The sequence below is a fragment of the Corvus moneduloides genome, chromosome 11, assembly GCF_009650955.1.
Source record: "Corvus moneduloides isolate bCorMon1 chromosome 11, bCorMon1.pri, whole genome shotgun sequence".
Classification (NCBI taxonomy): domain Eukaryota; kingdom Metazoa; phylum Chordata; class Aves; order Passeriformes; family Corvidae; genus Corvus; species Corvus moneduloides.
In genome coordinates, this window is record NC_045486.1 from 7673807 (window position 1) to 7693494 (window position 19688).

General features: G+C 42.5%; 2 protein-coding genes across 5 annotated transcripts in view; one reads left to right on the top strand and one right to left on the bottom strand.

Moving 5' to 3' along the window:
* Positions 1-1490: 1490 nt before the first annotated feature.
* On the top strand, positions 1491-8260 carry PSMD6 (proteasome 26S subunit, non-ATPase 6). Its single transcript, XM_032121371.1, has 8 exons — positions 1491-1737; positions 2851-3056; positions 3573-3718; positions 4718-4937; positions 5046-5154; positions 6290-6458; positions 7656-7733; positions 7879-8260. Exons 1-8 carry the CDS (start codon positions 1593-1595, stop codon positions 7973-7975), a joined length of 1170 nt encoding a protein of 389 aa, XP_031977262.1. The 5' UTR covers positions 1491-1592; the 3' UTR covers positions 7976-8260.
* A 4653-nt stretch (positions 8261-12913) lies between these two features.
* ATXN7 (ataxin 7) overlaps positions 12914-19688 on the bottom strand; it is an 89012-nt gene continuing 82237 nt past the window's right edge. For all 4 annotated transcript variants that reach the window (XM_032121369.1, XM_032121368.1, XM_032121370.1 and 1 more), the window contains 3 exons: positions 19464-19585; positions 18240-19182; positions 12914-17114 (listed from right to left, as the gene is read on the bottom strand). In XM_032121369.1, coding sequence (XP_031977260.1) covers positions 17097-17114; positions 18240-19182; positions 19464-19585 — 1083 coding nt within the window. In that variant the 3' untranslated portion in view covers positions 12914-17096. The remainder of the gene's footprint in view (positions 17115-18239; positions 19183-19463; positions 19586-19688) is intronic.

Below are 19688 nucleotides of genomic sequence, written 5' to 3' on the forward strand. Positions count from 1 at the left end.
AACAAAATGAGTCTGGAGGAGCTCAGCTACAGAGCAAGTGTGGTCCAGAATGTTGGGTGGGATCCTGCATCCCACAAGATAGCCCTGGGCACCAAAAATGCCCTTTGCAGGAGCCAAGCACCCTGTGCCTGCCCCACCACCCAGCTGTGTTCCACTCCAAAAGCACTGTGTTTTTATCTTATTGCCAACTTCCAAGGGAATACAGTGGCTGATATACAAAGTGTTGTAAAGAATAAAAAAAGGGTTTGACTTCAGGTATCACCTGGGGATGAACCTCAACGACTCCACACACAGGCCCTATGGAGGCACAGGTTATGCCCCATCTGTAACATGTGGCACAGACAATTTGTGGACAGCCCTGGTGAGGAGAGAGAGCGCAGCAGGACCAGGGCCAGTGGGGTGGGGTGACACATGGGGACCACCCAACCCTTCTGCCACCATTTTCACTCGATGTTCCCAAGGGAGGGAACATGCTCCAGCACTGGCAGTGTTTGCTGTGTGAGGTTGGGAAAGACAAAATCAAAGATGTTTAATAAACAGATGGAGAAACATAAAGAAAAGCAAAATGAGAAGTAGATCAACACGGGCCAGAGTCAGGTATGACTTCCGCACAATCCTGGATGAGATACAACCAAAACCAGGGTTGTTTAGGCCCTTTATTTGCCTTCTATTTGTTTTGTGCCACAAGCTCTGGTGTAACACATTCCAGTTCCTTTCTGAAACTACAAAGGCTACAAACCCACTTTTCCCTGTAACTCCTTCTAGGTCTGTGTCCCTCCCCTGTGCCCAAACAGCAGACAGGCCCTTGTGAACAGCCCCTTCCTAGGCCTGGTCAGCCTTGAGAAGAGAGAACTGAGAGGGGACCTCATCAATGTCTGTCAGTGTCTGCAGGGAGGCTGCCAAGAAGACGAAGCAGGCTCTGCTCAGGGGTGCCAAGCAATAGGGCGAGAGACAATGAGCACAAACTGATGCACAGGAAGTTCCACCTCCAGATGAGGAGAAACTTTCCTGGGCAGTGACCGCACACAGGAACAGACTGTCCAGAGAGGCTGTGGAGTCTCCCTCACTAGAAATATTCTAGAATCATCTGAACACAACCCTGTACCCTGTGCTCTGGGATCATAGAATGGTTTTGGCTGGAAGGGGATTTTGAAGATAACCCAGTTCCAGCCTCTCTGCCATGGGCAGCGACACCTTCCACAAGACCAGGAGCCCCTTCCAACCCGGCTTTGGACACTTCCAGGAACGGGGCAGCCACTTTCCCTGGGCAACCTGCACCTGTGACTCTGTGGCGACCGTTTCTGTGTTTGTGTGGCCACGCTGCCCTGTCTGTGGCCAGACCCGCTCCCGCCGTCCCCCAGCGCCCCCTTCACCCGCGCCTGCCACGCCGCCGCCAGGGGCCGCCCCGCGCCCGCGCCGCCTGCCCGCCAGGGGCCTCCGGGCCGCCAGGGGGCGCCGCGTGACGGAAGCGGGCGGCCGCTTCCGCCCGTCGCGGCTGAGTCACTGCGCCGCGCCGCCCTGCCCGCCCGCCGCCGAGAGCCGCCCGTCCTGTGGAGCCCCAGCCCCGCGTCCCCCGTCCCGCCGCCACCGCCATGCCGCTGGAGAACCTGGAGGAGGAGGGGCTGCCCAAGAACCCCGACCTCCGCATCGCCCAGCTCCGCTTCCTGCTCAGCCTGCGGCCCCGCGCGCCCGACCCCGCCGCGCGCGACGAGCTGATGGCGGCGGTGCGGCTGCACAGTGAGTGGGCCCTGGGGAAGGCTCTGGGGGTCGGGGGGGGCAGGGTCTGTCTGTCTGTCCGTCCGCCGGCCCCCGGCTCCGACCGTGTGTCTGTCGGGCAGCCGGGTAGCTGTCTGTGGTCATCGATCCCCGGGCAGGGGGTTGTGTACACGTCCCCCCGCAGTTCGGCATCGCTCTGCCCCCGGGACTGACTCCCCCGGGGCATGGACAGCTCGAGAGCAGCGGGGTAGGGCGAGGGTTGGACGTACCGGTGCCGTGCCCTGTCCCCAGCTCTGACCACTCTTATGTCGTGCTGGGGTTGTAAGAGCTGTGAGTTGAGCATCACGGGCTGCCGTGCTCACAGTGGGATAAAGAGAATCATAGAACATCCTGAGCTGGCAGGGACTCACAAGGATCATCAAAGCCCAACTCTTGGTCCTGCACAGGACACTCCCAACAATCCCACTCTGCCTAGAGCGTTGTCCAAGTGCTCCGTGAGTTCTGTCAGGCTGGTGCTGTGACCACTGCCTTGGGGAGCCTGTTCAGTGCCCGACCACGCCGTATGGGGGAAGAACCTTTTCCTGATATCCAACCTAAACCTCCCCTGGCACAGCTCCATGCTGTTTACTCGGGTCCTGTCGCTGATTTCCAGAGAGCAGAGATCAGCGCCTGACCCTCTACTTCATCTCACAAAGAAGTTTTGACAGCTTTGAGGTCTCCCCTCAGTCTCCTCTTCTCTTGGCCGAACACACCAGGTGATCTCAGCTGCTCCTTATACATCCCCTCCAGACCCTTCATCGTCTTCATGTCCGTCCTGTGGATGCTGTCTGACAGCTTAATGTCCTGCTGGTATTGTGGTGCCCAAAACTGCACCCAGAACTCGAGGGGAGGCCACCCCAGTGCAAGGTACAGAAAGTGCAAATGGGAGCAGTGTAAAGAGCAGTGATGAAAAAGGATCAGTGAAAGGAAGCATGAGGGGCAAGGCCTGCAGAAACAGTGGCTGTGCTGTGTCTAGATCAGCAGGTACCTGGTCATAGAAGGGGCGTCTCTGGCATTGACAGTCATGTTCTTCTCGGAACAAACACACTCTCATTGTAGCAGTGAACAGCAGAACCCTTCCTGCTTCTCTTTTAGACATGGCTCCATACTATGAAGCCCTGTGCAAGTCTCTGGAGTGGCAGATGGACACGGATCTGCTGAGCAAAATGAAGAAAGCCAATGAGGAGGAACTGAAACGTCTTGACAATGAATTAGAGGATGCGGAAAAGATCTTGGGGGAGAGCGAAATCCGGGATGCAATGATGGCCAAGGCTGAGTACCTTTGCAGGATTGGGGATAAGGTTGGTGACAGCAGAGGCTTTATGGACTCGTAGAAAATGCTGCATGGGAACCCTGTTAGCTGGGCAGGTCCCAGTGAGGGCTGGGGGATGTGCAGATGGTTTTCTCTATGGCACAGCTCACACATGGCTGGCAGATAGGGAGGGGTCTTATTGAAATTTAAATTATCCAGAAAAAAAGCAGTCCTTGAAAGAAAACTTGTTTTTTCTTGACAAGGGGAAAAGTTTGCAGATACCATTATTCACTTTCCTTGCGCCTTTAGACTTTACCAAGCTATTTAGATCATACTGCTGAATTTCAAGTTACAGAGTAGATTTGCATAGTCTTTAGCTTTAAAAGACACATGAGGAACAGCTTTTCTAACTTGATTTAAACTTGGATATGTTAAGATTATTCAGAATGCATAATGTGAAAGTCGCAACTACCAGTGGGAGACAACACGTGTTCTTACAGCAGGTATTTTGTCAATGTTCTGGGTGCTTTTAACATTCTTACAGTAGAAAATACTATTTTGCCAGGAGGGAGCTCTGACTGCATTCCGCAAGACTTACGACAAAACTGTGGCCCTGGGGCATCGTCTGGATATCGTGTTCTATCTGCTAAGGATTGGCTTGTTTTATATGGACAATGACCTCATCACACGGAACATTGAAAAGGCAAAAAGGTACTGCTTGGGTTTTCTGAGTGCACTAAAGCACTTTTGAAACAAGCTGTAAAAAAAGAAATGGAAGATAAATACCTTTCTGTCCAGAAATGACTGGGACTGGTAGTGAGAGAGAGTTATAGTCATGACTGGGTGTTACCTTGTTTTAGAGCACTTCCTACTCCTGGATTTTTTTAGTGGGGGGGAAGAGAAAAGAAAGGTTAAAATTTTGTGGTAGCTGTTTTCTAGCAGCTGGCTCAATTTGTATTTATAGCCCAGCTCCCACTCCCACTTTGGGTGTGACTGGACTGTGCCAGCTGAGTCCAGCTGCTCCCAGTGGCACCCAGCTGGCTCTGTAAAGAGGGAGTTTTTCCTCTAGAAGCAAGAGCGGCATGGTGTGTTTTGGTGCCACTGTCCTTACCGTGTTCCACTGGTAGCTTCAGTGTCTCTGTGCTCCCAATGTTTTGAACCTCAGCAGTTCCTGTAGCACGCTGTGGTTCCAGTCTCTCTGCTGCTGCCCTGAGACACCAAGGCAGAGGAGGTTCCCACTTCTTTTGTTGCCTTCTCAGCAGTTTTGTCTCACCCATGCCCTTCTTACAGTCACACCAATTTTGTGCTGATCGTTAAAAAGTGGCAACTTGTAATTGTTTTCTATGCCGCTGGTTGAACAGCTTTGATTTTAGCAGCAAAGGCAGCGGAGATCTGTTGCCACAGTCCAGGCTGACAGTAATCACATAGTGACCTGCACATCTACAGAGACTGTTGTCACAGCTGAAGAGGCCATAAACTTTTCCTTTCAGCTGAAACTTGCACTGTGTAAAAGCCTCTAGCCTCTCCTGTCCCAAGGAAGCCACTTTCCTACACCAGCAGATGTACAAAACCTGGGCTGTTTCTACAAGCTGTAACGTAAACCAAATTATTCTTTCTCTAATCTTGTGGTATCAGTTGATTTGTACTTGTTTCATATAACTTATTACATGACACGTTTACATAAGTAAATATTCTTTGTTCTGTTTTAAGTCTAATAGAAGAAGGAGGAGACTGGGACAGGAGAAACCGTCTCAAGGTGTACCAGGGCCTTTACTGTGTAGCCATTCGAGACTTTAAACAAGCAGCAGAGCTCTTCCTTGATACAGTTTCCACGTTTACATCCTATGAACTGATGGATTACAAAACCTTTGTAACATACACTGTGTATGTCAGCATGATTGCCCTGGACAGGCCTGATCTGAGGGAGAAGGTAAGGAAAGCATGTGGAAACACTGGTGCAAACTGACAGAGCCTTTCCTTAACCTGTTCATCTCGAGGCTGAAAGGGGTGGTGGTTAAAGATGTGTGTTTGCTTTCAGGTGATTAAAGGAGCAGAGATCCTGGAAGCCTTGCACAGTTTGCCAGCTGTACGGCAGTATCTCTTCTCTCTTTATGAATGTCGTTACGCAGCCTTTTTCCAGTCGCTAGGTAAGGCTGAGTTACGTCCTACAACACTTTCAGGTGTTCCAGTTATTTGTTTCAGATCATAACACAACTTTTTTGGAGTAGCTACAGTCTAGAACTAGAGCTACATGCAGAAAAACAAACTATAGAGATTGTTTTTAACAGTGATCTAAAATTTTCTGCTTTGATTTTTCAAACAAAGAAAGACAAATTTCACATCCAATGAGCCTTGCGAAAGGTCACATCTGATTAGGTGAAAAAACATTTTGAAGATGGCTGTGAAACACCATCTTACCTGAAGAGCCAAATCAGGAAAGCTTTGAAAGGTTTTATCTTCATAAGAACCTATAGGAGTTGTAGTCTAAAGGCCCTCAAATCTCAACCTGTACGAGACATTGCATAGAAATTTTTCAGTGTTCTCATTGGCTTTCTGCTCTGGTTTCTGTGTAAAAGGGTGACACCAAAGAAAAGCTTTTCAGAAAATCCTCATTCTTGCCAGTTCTCAGACTGCTTGTTTTTCTTCTGTGAAATCTAGAATACAAGAAAATGAGATATTTAGGAAAAGCAAGGAAGAACCCTTGATTTTGTGGAAGACTAGGCCTGATGAGACTGAGTTAAAGGGCAGCATCTTCCTTTTGCCGGCCTCATCCCAAGCCAAGAACTGACATTGGCAGGGAAAAAATTACTTAAGTGCCTGGAAATCCTTTTAACTAATTTAAGAGCTAGTAGCAGAGAATTAATTTTATTTCCTTATACAGGATTGGGTAACAATGTTTTTTCAAGTAGTTACATACGAAATTCTGCTTGTTACCCATCTCCAGGCTGCTCCTGTGGGCAGCAGATCCAGCTCTTGCCTTCAGCAAGGTGGTCCCTCTCACCCCTGAAAGAAGGATGCTGTGCTGATTACAGCCTCTCATTAGCTCTGCCACAATGTTGACTGCTCCTGGTTCCAGAACTGATACAGATTACATGAATTTACTTCTCTTTAGTGCAGAATCCCTTTCATATCTTGAAGAGTGCAAGAATACAATGTAGTTATGGTCACACATATTACTTATTAACTGGTGCCATGTGTTTTATTTACATAACTGATATTTGACATTTCTTAGAAATTACTGGTTTTTTTTATTTTGCATCTTCTTTTTTTTTTTCTTTTCAGCTATTGTAGAGCAAGAGATGAAGAAAGACTGGCTGTTTGCACCTCACTACCGATACTACGTGCGGGAAATGCGAATCCACGCCTACAGCCAGCTTCTCGAGTCCTACCGGTCCTTGACGTTGGGGTACATGGCAGAAGCCTTTGGAGTCAGTGTAGAATTCATAGATCAGTAAGTTCTTTGGCTTTTTCAGTTCACAGAGATCTCCCTTTATACCTTTTAAATATTTATGATGATCTCATTATGAGTAAAAATCTTTGTTCACTTGTATTCTAAATATGCCAAGTTATGTTTCTATGGAAGAGTGTGAGAAGCTGGTATTTTATTAATTACTTTGTTCTTTATATTGCTGTATTTATTGACCTTCATGTGCTATGAAACTTTAGATTTCAGAGGATAGCTTAGTTCACAGCTGTGCGAAAACTGAGCTGTTCCAACTTTGAGGATCTGCACATTTTTTGTACTCTGCCAGTCTCCCTCTCTCATTTTGCTTGGTTTCTTTTATGTGGACAGGATCTGATGTTTTTCACTTAAATCAAACATACCCTGGAGTCCCAATTTGAAATTCTTTTCTAGAATAAAATATAACAGATTTAGATTATGATAAGAACTAAGTGATGAGAGAAGTGAGAAACTTACTCTGTGTACATGAAGCACATTATTTCAAATGCCTTCACAAGAGTTATTCTTGTTTCAGAGAGGTTTCAGATTTTCTAACATAGAAAACTTACAGAAATATTAAAATGCTTGAAATACTCAGAAATTAATAAGTGTTTCAAGGAAACCAAATACCGTTCAATTCAAAGGTAATTTTTTTGAGTCATACTAATTCTTATGCTTTCCAGTAATTTATTATGAGTTGTAACTTGTCTTACTGTTGAGCACAGGAACATTTTCTTCTACCATCAGTGCTGTAGATCACCAGTTGATTAAACAAAACAATAAAAATAAAATTTTTAAAAGCATTTGAAAAAATTAAATATTATTGAGACACTTTTCTAATTAATTTCTAATTAATTGACTGGCATGACAATACTTACCTCAGGATAAATTCCAAACAGGCACACTGCATGACTGCTGCCTTTGGATTTGAAGAGTAGTTGGTACAAAGCTCAGTGATAAGTTTCACTAACTCAAGTACAACACTTTGGCCTGAGAAGAAAGAACTAAGAGGTTTTGTGTTCAGGTCAGGTCATGAAAATGATTATTTTTGGGTGCAATGTCCAAGGCTTAGTACGATGAGGATGCCTAAGATACCTTATGAAGATCCATAGGCTGTTGCTTCAAAAATACAGCAGCAGTTTCAGTGCTCTTAGGTCTGCAAGTCCCTGGTGAAACCAGATTTAACCAACTTTTTTTTTTCTTTAGGGAGCTTTCAAGATTTATTGCAGCTGGGCGATTGCACTGCAAAATAGACAAAGTAAACGAGATTGTAGAAACTAACAGGTATGTAATAGTTCCTAGAGGTTGTTTTTGACAGACCAGTTGAATTCTATATATTTTGATGACATTTACTACCGAAATGTTTAGTGCCTTGGTATAAATAATATTCTTAGTTCTAACCCCTTTTTTTTCCCCCTATGATTCCTAGGCCTGATAGCAAGAATTGGCAGTACCAAGAAACCATCAAGAAAGGAGATTTGCTGCTAAACAGAATTCAGAAACTTTCCCGAGTAATTAATATGTAATTTTTTTAATGCAAGGGAATGCAAAATTTAGATGTTTAAAACATTTTGGAAGTAACCTATAAATATATTGTATAACTTGGTATACTATAGGGAAAAGAATAACTAGCAAGGAAGGTAGTGTTTTAACTTTCCACTTCATTATGTACACACTGTTCTGTTCTGGTGTATGGAACCCAGTTCATTAAATGTATGATACCATTGGTGATCTTTTGTAATAGACTTTGTTCCTTTCCTTGCCTGTGTATCCAGTGTTCAATATTGAACAGCAAACCTGTGAACACCAAGAACTTATGGCCATTTTATGCTTGCTTTTTTAGAACTTCTGTATTGGAATCAGAGGTGAAAACAATCAGTTGCATAATAGTAAAGTGGCCAAAAATTTTAGTGAAGAGTGCACACTGTCCAGATGGGACAGAGTCTTGCGATGAAGGGATTACAGCTTAAGGGAGAAGGAATAAGGATGCAAGTGATTGGAGTGAAGCAGTAATATAAGCACAGAAACTGCGGGACTAAAACTTTGGGAACATCTATAACAAAAGTAGCCTCTCTTTATTTTTTTGCTAACTGTTGAAAAGGAAGTCACCACGTGAACAAAGCATTACATTTGTAATTATTGCCTGAGTTAGATTTACAGATGTCAGCGATGGTGGGAGCTGTGGAAGGGACTACTGCAGTTTGACAGAACTGATCAAGTCCTGCAGGGGTTACAGTTCCTTTCTTCACAGCTGCTGAGGAATGAGTGTCTCACTAGGTTGCTGCCATGCTGATGACATACGGTTTCTGGCATGGCAGAGCCTCCAGCAGCAGCTATTTACCCTGCTGGCCTGCCTTGAAGGTTTTTTTCCCTCCTCTCAAAGAAGGTCTGTGAGTGAGTTCTGTGAGCTTTCGATGCCACTGCATTTGGAACAGAACCCATTTACAACCTGTATGCATTGCAGCTTCAGTGCTGGAAGGAACCCCGGCAGGTAGGTGTACCCAAAGAGCAATCCAAGCGAAGCTACCGTGCCACAGACAGGACAGTATGGAATTTCCCCTGCCCACCCCTCCCACTGCAAGATCATAGAGGGTCTCCTGTCCTGAAATCACTGCTGCCTGCCTGAGGTTGGACTCCTTGGTGCTGAGGGGCCATTACTATTCTCTGATGAACTGTTCTGAAACCCAAAATACAACCTCATGATTTTTGGTTTTCTTTTACGACTTACTGGAAACGGTTTTGGTTGTTTCCCTCTCCAAGAAGCAGCTACTTAGCCAGAGTTTAAAGATTTAAATTTCAGACAGTACTAATTACTTCTTCAGAATAGGCAGAGTAATAAACAAGAACTCTAGTTTACCCTGTGGTCAGCTATGAATCTGTTCTGTGTGTTCACACACACACCATTTCCTGTAAAGTTTTAGTTGAACCCAATATTCAGAGTTTTCAGACCTGCCTCTCTTCGTTTTTGTAGATCCATGACATGCCAGATAAGTAGAGCTAGCTAGGAAGACTTAAATCAGTCTTTCAGGAACATCTTTTCCACCTTCCATAGATGCAGGTGTGAAGCCTATCAGAAAACCATACTGTATTTATGTCTTCACTGAATTGAGGAATTTCTATTTGATGCACAAATAAATTTTCTTTTCTAGCATATTTATACATGAACTGGCCTTAATTAACTACACCAAAGCTTCCATTCAGCATATATATTAGCATGTATTTTTTTAACTGTAAGGTAAAAGAGAATAGAAACGTACTCAAGAAAATTGGGCTAACAGGGGCTTCATGCATTCCAGAGAAATCTTGCTGCTCTCTTGGTGTAGGTAAGAACAGCAGAAAAAAAGGGAAATCGCTACTCTGTGTGGAAAATAAAAGCATTGCTAAAGAGTTTTAGTGCTCTAAGATACTTGCAGAGCTATCAACCATTTTATTCTAACCACGGCTATCATCCAGTGGGAGCAGAGCATTTCAGAATCCGGTGTTCTCTGCTCAGGTGGGTGAAAAGTAATGTTCCAAACAGAAGTGCACAGTTCTACCACAGCAAAGACACCCCCTCTTTAAAGATCCCAACTTGCCTCACACATTTCCTGATTTCAGCCTACGTTCTGCAAAAGAGGATCCAGGGAGAGCCTGGAGATCTTCTGGGCAAAGATTTTTGTGCCACGGCCTGGCAGGAAAGAGTCACAGCAATTTTAGCTGAACTTTTTAAGGCTTTGTGCAGCAGTTCATCTTCTCAGCGATGCCAGATAGTGGTGGGATAAAAATCTGGGAAAGGCGAAAGGCAATACCTGCTGAAGCCCACAGCTGGAGGCACACAGTTTAGCCAGAGCAGCTGTTCACACTGTTCTCCTGAAAAAAAAATAAAAAAGCAATCTGATGCATAGGTTTTCCAAAGAGTAGGAATACTGAGGGGCACAGGGTGGTCAAGCCTTGAGCTGATCAAGGGCATAATCTTGTCTGTTCAATTAACTGCCTTCTTCCATCTGCATGTCAAATCAGAAGCATTAGAATTTCTACTTCCTGAAGTAATTTCAAGTTAATTTTTACTGTCCCATGGTCATGTTAGTTTTATCTTCCATTTATCTGATCTCATGGTTTCCCTTTACTTAACTCTGATTGTGAGCAGCACTCCAGACACAGATGTTCCTGTCTCACTTTTGACACCTTTCCATTGATTTACAGTCCACATGCCAAAATTGTACATTCTCTCTTGTAATTTAAGCTTGGGCAGTTCCTTGAGCTAATGCCCTTCTCCAATTTTGCTTTGCAAGGCTGACTTCACCATTGCTACAAGGTAAGCCAGAACCAGACAGAGATTTCAAGCCGCAGCTTGAACCTCTCTCTGCAGCATTCATTTCCTGCACTAATGGTGGGGAAGCAGGTGGGAAGGGCAGGAGATGGGGTGGTTTAGGATTTGTTAGTAAAGCTCTGCTACAAAACACTTGAAATTAAGTTTCTGTGCAAGTTTCTGTGCAGTTTCTGTCTCACCTGCCAACACCTCTGATGCTTCTCTCACTGAACACTGGCCTCCAGAGCTCAAGGTCCAGCCTTGCAGGCAAGGGAAAAGGCAGTTGCTTTAGGAAAATGTCACCTGTCATGGACAGGAAAGGACTCGAGTGAAGGGACCTCAGCTGCAAAATGGAGGACAAAAAACTTCCAGCACTGTCAAAGACCACCGAACCCAAGCAGCAACAACACAGTCCCTGCTGATGCTGAAGAAAACTTTTGTATCAATTTGAGCACAAATATCAACACCAGCTATTTCTCATAGGCTAGGACAAAGCTTTACTGCTTTTCTCAGGCCATTTTTCCACCTTGGCAATAAAGTTTCAATCCACACTAGTTTGGACAACTTCCGTAAAGGTTTTTGAGATTCCCCTGAAGTTTGTTGGGTCAGAAAAAACACAAGCATATGCCACTTTTCCATAACAAAGCTCCCATGCTGCTTGTTAGGAACAAATCCAGCAGCTAACAGCTCTGAGCCAAAGCACTGAAAAAAGCATCCAGTCAAAATACGAAGTCCCATGGTGGATCCTACAAGCCACATTTTTGTGGCTTTGATACCAGCTTTGATACTAAATGGAAAGGGTGCTGACAAGATGCACAAACTACACAGGGAACCTCTGATCCTGGGGTTTCATCACATGCACTGGCAGTCTCCTACATCACCAAGTAACTGTCCCAGATATAAACTGTCCTATGAGACAATCACAGATGGGAAGGAAACTGTTTTCCTCCCATTCAGGAACATCTGTGCTCACTGAGTTCTACTCCAGTACCTGGTCGGACAGCATTTCATCACTAACCCCTTTAGTGAACCAAGTCACCAGAAGAGAGAACCCATGGAGCAGCTTGGCTCTGCTCCAGGGTCTGGGCTCCCTGGCACTGCACTGCACCAAATGCAGCAAAGGAAGGGTAGAGGGAGGATGCTCCAATCCCACTGAGCTCCAAGATACCTCTGAGAACTCGGGGTTACACGGGGTGAATGCACCTTTTTTTCCCTTTCTTCACCTTGCCAGTTTTACGGGACATTGAACCCTGTATTAGATGCAGTAAAATGCAGAGTTATTCCTTCACCGTTGAAGCACTCAGAGTCACAAACCTGCCTGAACATGATGCCAAGCACAGAGCTCTGCTCAGCTGCACAAACGCCCGACTCCCGTGTGCTCTGGGCTGTGGTCACTTGTACAGCTCAGCACAACCAGCTGAAGTGCCAGCAGCTCATGCAGAATGGTACAGGTGGTAGAAATGCTACTAGGAAGGAAAAGGATTTGCAAGAAGGCAAGACAAAAAAAGAAATAAAAATACTCAGTAATGCAAAAAGTAAATGTAAAACTACTAGAGGTGCTCATTATAAAAAGATGAAGCAGAACTTGCCTGTTGTCTGAACCCCTTTTATAGCTTGTAGCATTTATTCCAAACATTAAGAAAAACTTGTTATAAGAGGGGAAAAAACCCAAACCAAAGCAAAATAGAGACAGAATAAAGGAAGCTTTGCCACAGATGTCACTCTGAAGTCCTGTCCCACTAAGAGGAGTTTAACCGGTTTTACCAACCGCTCCGAAGTCGCCCACGACACGCGAGTCCTGAGTCACGTGCAGAGAAAAGCTCTGCAGTAGTGTTCAACCTGGATCTTCAAACTGTGAAAACACAGAAGATACTTTTTTGGAAGGAAAAAAAAAAAACCAGGAAACACAACAACTCAACAACCACACCTGGGGCTGTAACAGCTGCTGCTCATTATTGATTAGAAAATTATATTATAAAGTGTGAACCTTAAGTACCAGAAGGTCCTTTGCACACAAAAATGCTGCAGAGCCCACAGAGGCACTGCTCAAAACCAGGTACCAACCCCCTGTAGGATGGGAAAGCTCTGATCCTACTGGGCTGATTCGTGATGCCAAGGGACAGTGACAGAATTTGACCACATCCAATTCTCTGAAATTAGTTCACATAGGCACTGATACAGATAATGTTTTCCTTTAATAATGAAGGATTTTATAATGAAGCAGAAACATATAATATATTCCATGCAACCAACCTCATTTATTGAAAAGTCCTAACTTTATTGCCTTGTTTAGTAACATGTTTGTTCAACAAACTAATCTTTTTCATGAAGCAAAGCACAACTTTTTCTTATAAATAGTATAAATTATTTTATTTACAGAAACTTGTTACAAAACAAATAGACTATATATTTATTTTTCTTTTAAATATCCAAAGTAATTTTTCTATCCCATGACATTTGTTCATGTACTATACAGCAGCCAACACAGAGTTCAGCTGATCAGATGCTCTTGATTATGTATACAAATTATCAAACTATTCACACATTTTACACAGGAGATTGCTTTTAGAACCAGGCTCAACACCGAGCAAGATGCTTCCAAGGCCTACATTCACATTGACATTATGTAGTGCTCATTTCAAAATTATCTTTAAAACGTAAAATATCTCACACAAAAGGTAAAAATTATTATTTTCTGCCGAACAGTGAAACATTTAAGAATCTTTCTAAGCCCAATTCCCTCCTCCAGGACAGAATGAGTAAAAGACGAGAGATTCCTTGGCAAGAGAACTTTTACAGGAAGACAACTGCCTTAGAAATGTCATTTGGAAATCACATCTTTATTTTTTTCATGGTTTTTAGAGGTACTTACTTGGGATTTTTTGTTTGTTTTGGAATACCAACAATTTTGAACATTTTCTAAATTATTTGATTAATGAATATTGCTCCCTCCCCTTCCCAAAATGAGACAGTTAAATAAACTGCTGGTTAAAACTACATTTCAAACCCTTGGCAGTATACTAAATATGAGTTATCAATGGGATTGTTCCAACACAAGGTATTTGAATTAAAAGATTATACAAAAGTTACCAGCATAATTTGCTTTCTTTTGTCAATCCATCTCAATATCAGAAAAATAGATGTACGTATGTATGTATATATATACACACACATATCTATTATATATAGGTGGAAAAAGCAAGCTCCAAAATTTCAACTGAACATTCAAGTCTTTTAAGGAGAAGCTGTCTAAACAGTCCAAGCTTAGAACTAGTTATATCAGGCACTTTCAGTTTTTCCATTAGTTTTAAACCACATGAGACCCACACGGATGCACACGCGCACACACACACACACACGAACACTAAAAAAAGAGAAGCAGTGTGTCACTTAACTAAATGGATCTTCTGGGAATCAGGCAACTGATAAGCAATGCCATATCAACCACGTGGGCTCTGGGCTCCTGAGGCAGGACCCGGCTGCAGGACCCAGGCGATCCTCGGCATGGATCCACCCACTCCCAAGACAGGGCAAAGGGACACAGCTTTCACAAAACGGAGGCATCCCTTACATTGCAAAGTAGGCATGTTTACTATTGGCTTGGCAGTGAACCACTTCAAATTATAAAAAGGTATTTGCTTTTTTTTTTTTTAATTAATTAATAAATAAATACTAGATGATCTCAATTGTACCAAAACTGGATATAAGAAAAAAAGACCTGTGCAAAAATACATATTTAAATATGTACAATCAATTAACAAAATATGTCTTCTGAAATAGGGATACTTCAATATTTATAATAGAACAAGAAATTCCAAAATAAAGATACAAAAGTATGTTTTTTTTTCTTGTATAATTCTTTGTTCATCATTGCAGCAATTTTTTAGGTTAAGAAAACTGCAGGAGTCATAATGAGAAGTTGGAAAGACTATAAAAACTGTATCTCTTAAATTAATACCAAAATCTGTCTAGAAACAACCCAGCCACTGCAAATTCAATTTTGCAAGGAAAATTAATTTTAAGCTTCCTTAATTATTTACAGTAAGAACTATGTAACAATAAAAGCTTCAGGAACAATGTTCTGCTTATAACCAAATCTAAAACATAATTATTTAGAGCAGGTCTATAAGAGCAGACAGAATTTATGCTCGGACTCTTTGCACCCAGTGGCTCAAGCCCACACGGCGCAGGTGGCTGTACACACTGGCTCTGCAGGAGCAGCCATCAGGAATTCACTTTGTACACATCTGCATGCTACTGAAGGAGCGCAAATTTGCCATTTTGCTTTCAGATCAACAGAACCTTAAAAACCAGAGGAGAGTTCGATCACAAATTCGCCAGTGTCCAATCTTGCTGAATTTTTGTTTCCTTTACCTTTGTTTCTACCAAGAGTCAAATTGCACTTGTGACTGATGCTATCCTGAAGTGGAAGCTCTGCCCCTGGGACTTCATCAGAGCATGGATTTCTCTCCAAATGTGCAGGATTTAATACACTTGGATTTATCTTTGTGGCGTTTCACTTTGGTTCCTTTTACGTTAAACCAATGCACAGTTCTAACAATCCTTTCAACAGGGCACCCTATTAAATATGAATCCTTTTGTTCCTGAAAAGTTGTCTATTTTTTTTTTTTAAAGTTTGCATAATAAGAGTCTCTAGTACATTGCTTTCTCAGTGTGATCTTTTGTATCAATTCAAAGCTAAAGTGTCTGCATAGAGGCTTCTTGTTGTTTTGCTGTATAACAATGATTTCATAGGAAGTTCAGGAGAAACTGAAAGCGTCGTTAGGTAAACAACTAAGCAACTGCTACTCAGAGTGGCTTTGGATTCCCTGATGTACTTACTACTTGCCACCAGAATGGGGAGAAGGCTGGGCTACATGAACAGCTGGACAGGCTCAGATTGTCTCTTCTCAGCAATAGCTGGTGCCCCTTTAAGGCAGAAAAAAAATCTTCTTGATTAGGATTTCATCTTCCTTTGCTTTGCCCCCTTAATAAAAGTTTAGTCAGTTTTAAGCCTTTACCTGATGTTTAAAAACTTAACAAAAACATCCAGATGAGTCAAACCATAATACAATGAGCCCTTTAGTGGAATTCATTTTTAAGGTGTTTGGAAGCAAGACAAAATGCCTCATAAAAATTGGCTGGATTATACAAAACTGTAAAACCCTCCATGCTCATAAGGCCTGGGTGGGCCTGGGATGACTGTGATGCACAAACCAGTGCTTCACAGTGAACTCTGCCATCAAATTGGCATTTATTCCAGAATTTGACTAAAAAAAAGGTCTTACTGAGTGGTAGAAGGCGTCACACATCAACAATTTCATTACACAAACAAGGCAGAAAGAAACTGACTTTTATGGTTGTTAGAAAATACTTAAATATTTTAAAAACTTAGTTTTAAAAGGGCTAATTTTATCAGCTGGAAGAGGAAGACAAATCCAGCCTAACTTCACCAATACAGTTATTTTTTTAAAAAAAACCAAAGGCCTGTGGTATACAGTAGAGGTCAATAAATATGTTCTTTGGGCATAGAGTGTTAGAGGTTATTTGCCTTTGTCTGCTTGATATTTTTGGAATTTTTAAAGAACAAAATTAGCTTTTCTTCCACAATCAAATCTCATTCGTAAGAATAGAAAATAGGTTTTGTATCACACAAATATGACATTTTTATGCTTATTTCTGAGCAACGGCCTCAAACAAGTTTTTCTGGTTTTGTTGGGTTTGTTTTGTTTTAAAACTCCTGATAGCTTCTTATCCCAAATTACCTGCAAAAGGCTGGGCAAAACAGACTATTTTTTGAATTGTGCTGTACTTTATATTCCATTAAAGGAACATTGCTATAAAAACACTAAAGCCATTCCCTTCTTGAGGGCTTCTTTCCATTGTGCCTCACACATTTTTCCCCTTGTCACAGGGTCCTCTCCATTGAGGGTGTCTGTCTGGTTAGCTATCACCTACAAAAAGACACCATCAGTATAAAAATAAGTCCACAGTAATGTTTATTTCCCCCCAGAAAACATTCGTTTGCCCAGCCAAACTATGTCGAATAGTGGCAAGATGATGTAGTCCTGTAAGGAAAATCTCACAGATTTGTAGCAAACAGTCCAGACCACTGTTAACACTGATAAGAGCAATTATGTGGCTGAACTTCATCCAGTGTCCATTTCTAGTATATTCGCTGCTACAGACATGGCTTCAGGGAAATTCCTTGTTTAAGTGACAGTCCAGTAGATTTCCACACCTGAGGACCATGGGAAGTTGGGAAAACTCAAGGCATCTTGGAGTCCAGAAATCCAGATGGAGGTTTTGCTTGTAGTGAAAACTGTCCAGTTTGTTTCTCACCATGGTGCCTTCAGCTATCAGGGACGGGCCTTCGGCTTGGGGGCAAGAAAAGAGAGAAGGATCAGGGAGGCAGGCTGCCAGAGGCACTGAAATCAAACACATTTTGTGGCTAACAAGGGCATATTTGGGGGAAAATCTCAGGCACAAAGCAACCTTGACAACATGAGGTTGGCCTCTCTGAGGCTTGACAATCCTCAACTAAACCTCTTCAAAGTTATAATGGTTTCAGGCATGATTTCCTTCTTAATTCACTCAAATTATATTTCTCCTTTACTTATATTGCATAGTTGAAATAGTAATTATTAGGTAAGTCCAAAAATAAATTCAGCCATCTGAAGGCTTTTCTTGGTTAAGTAAACACACATAAAGGTAAAAATCTTCCTCTGCGGTTGAAACTGAAAATTAAGAAACCATTCTGAAAAAGCTCTTACTGACCTCCTGGCTCTCCAGCTACAGAAATTTCAGGTTTTTAGCAGCAGAGAAAAAAAGGTTTCTTGGATTTTTAATCCTGAACATACTACTTTTCCAGTGAGATTTGTTCAAAAAAAATCAAAACTCCAAACTAATTTTTAAAATTGGATCTTACATATTTATGAGATCTGCTTCCTTTATAGCATAACTGTTTGCCTTACCAACTAAAAAGGTTTATTATCTGATTTATTATATTTAATCTTATTATTACTAAGAAGTTAGTCAATGACATCTTGGGATAAGAGGCTTATTTTATCACAGTTCTGTTATCAGCATCATTATGTTCCATTTTGTAGAATGTTTATTCCTGACACAAACAAGGAGTCAGGCTTAGGCACCCAGCTCAGCTCCACGGCAGGCTGGAAATTTCACTTTTAAAATTAAGGTTTAAAAATACAAGGAATGAATTTTATCTGAAAGCAATTCACAGGCAACAGCATCTAAGGAACTTGAAACATCCCATTTAAGGTTTCTTTCATAAAGTGTAGCTTTTTTATTTAGAACATTTATAAAAGTCTTGCGTAAATGCACTCTAAGAACACTCAAAATGAGTAGTGGACAAAGAGAAGAGCTACCTTTTACTTGAGCAGGATCTGGAACTGACTACCTATTTAATACTTAAGAGAACACATGTACAAGCATGTGAGGAGGCATTTCATGCTGGCTTAGTTTGAGACAAGATTTCCTACCTGATGAAACAGAGAACTGTTCATCAGTCCTTGCGTCCCTGGGATTGCACCAGTATGTTTTGCATGAACATTGTTCACCGATGTCAATTTGGCAACTTTGTTTGATTTGCTGCTGCTGCTGTTGATGCTGCTTGAACCAGGTGAGCACTTTCTTTTCTTTCCTATTAATTTGTCAAGGGAAGTATGTGAATGTGAAAAACTACTGTGTGAATTTACAGTCAGCTCACTAGACTGATGAACAAATGGCCCTAAGGAGAGTGTGGAGTCGCTGCTGTTCATCATCACACTCATTCTCTTTATGGATTCTGCAGGGCTCCCGGTTGGAGGACCCCTCCCTGATTGGTCATGTTTGAGGCTAACAGAGTTAGCTTTGCTAGTCATACAGTTGAGGCCAACACTGTGGGACGAAGCTGTCACTGATGGATGATAGGAGGTCCCAGAGTTAACCACACAGTTTTTTCTAAAGGACTCTGTGGAATGAGAAGGTGCGAGCAGTGCGGAACTGTTTTTACGCTTCTTTCCTGAGCCGCTGCTGCTACTGACGCTGCCGGTGCTGTTACAGGTGCCACTGCCAGCAGGAGATTCCTTAGGTTTAAAAGATTTGCTGGATTTCATTTTCTGAGGTTTGCTGGGCATAGGTGAAGGTACAGAGGAAAGCACTGTAGGCATTGAAGGGGATGAAGACACTTGTCTTGATTGCATACTGCAGACAGGATCCACTGCACCCAAAGCAGCGGGACTGGCATTTAGTGTCGTCCCATGGGATGGTACCGATTTGTTGTTCAGAGACACACAGGAAGGAGAGACCAACGCTGGCGATGACATAACTGTGGTGGGTAAGAGGAACCCTGCTGCATTGACACCATGCTGAGAAGCAGGCATCGAGTTTGTCCGATGCGGGGCACGGATTGATGCTGTGTTACTAGACGCTGGAGGAATTTTCCTGCAGGTGAAAAGAAAAACACAGATAAAACCCCACATAGCCACCATTCTTCAGGCTAATATCCAGTCTAACAATGCTACCTTAAAATGATTGTATCTTGGGGTTAATTAATGCCTTTGCAAGATTTTATTAAACTGATAGTTAATTGTTGCAAAAAACGTAAAGAACAGACCATCAACCTTCAGTCTGAACACAAGATTATCGTTATTTAACTAGAATCACAGGTTCCATGTACTTCTACAAACACCAAGAAGAATAAGAACTCTTTCATTTCTACTCACTTCCACATCTGTGAATTAAGATGCTTCTCCAGCATGAAGTCAAGTGCACATCGAATATGGTTCCACCGCTTGTCAAACACGTAATAACCTCTTCCAATTTGCTGACTACCAAATGTGCAAAACTGAAAAGACATGATTTTTATTGGTGTTTTCTACTTTCAATGACAACTCTCTGAATAACAATTCGTTTATAATAAATATGATTTTAGATGTTTAAGTAGAGGA

Excerpts from the sequence above, each read along its gene's own strand:
- PSMD6 (XM_032121371.1), top strand. The coding sequence starts at position 1,593 with ATGCCGCTGGAGAACCTGGAGGAGGAGGGGCTGCCCAAGAACCCCGAC. Across the intron at positions 4,938-5,045 it reads GGCCTGATCTGAGGGAGAAG|GTGATTAAAGGAGCAGAGAT; the intron begins GTAAGGAAAGCA and ends GTTTGCTTTCAG. Across the intron at positions 6,459-7,655 it reads AGTGTAGAATTCATAGATCA|GGAGCTTTCAAGATTTATTG; the intron begins GTAAGTTCTTTG and ends TTTTTTCTTTAG.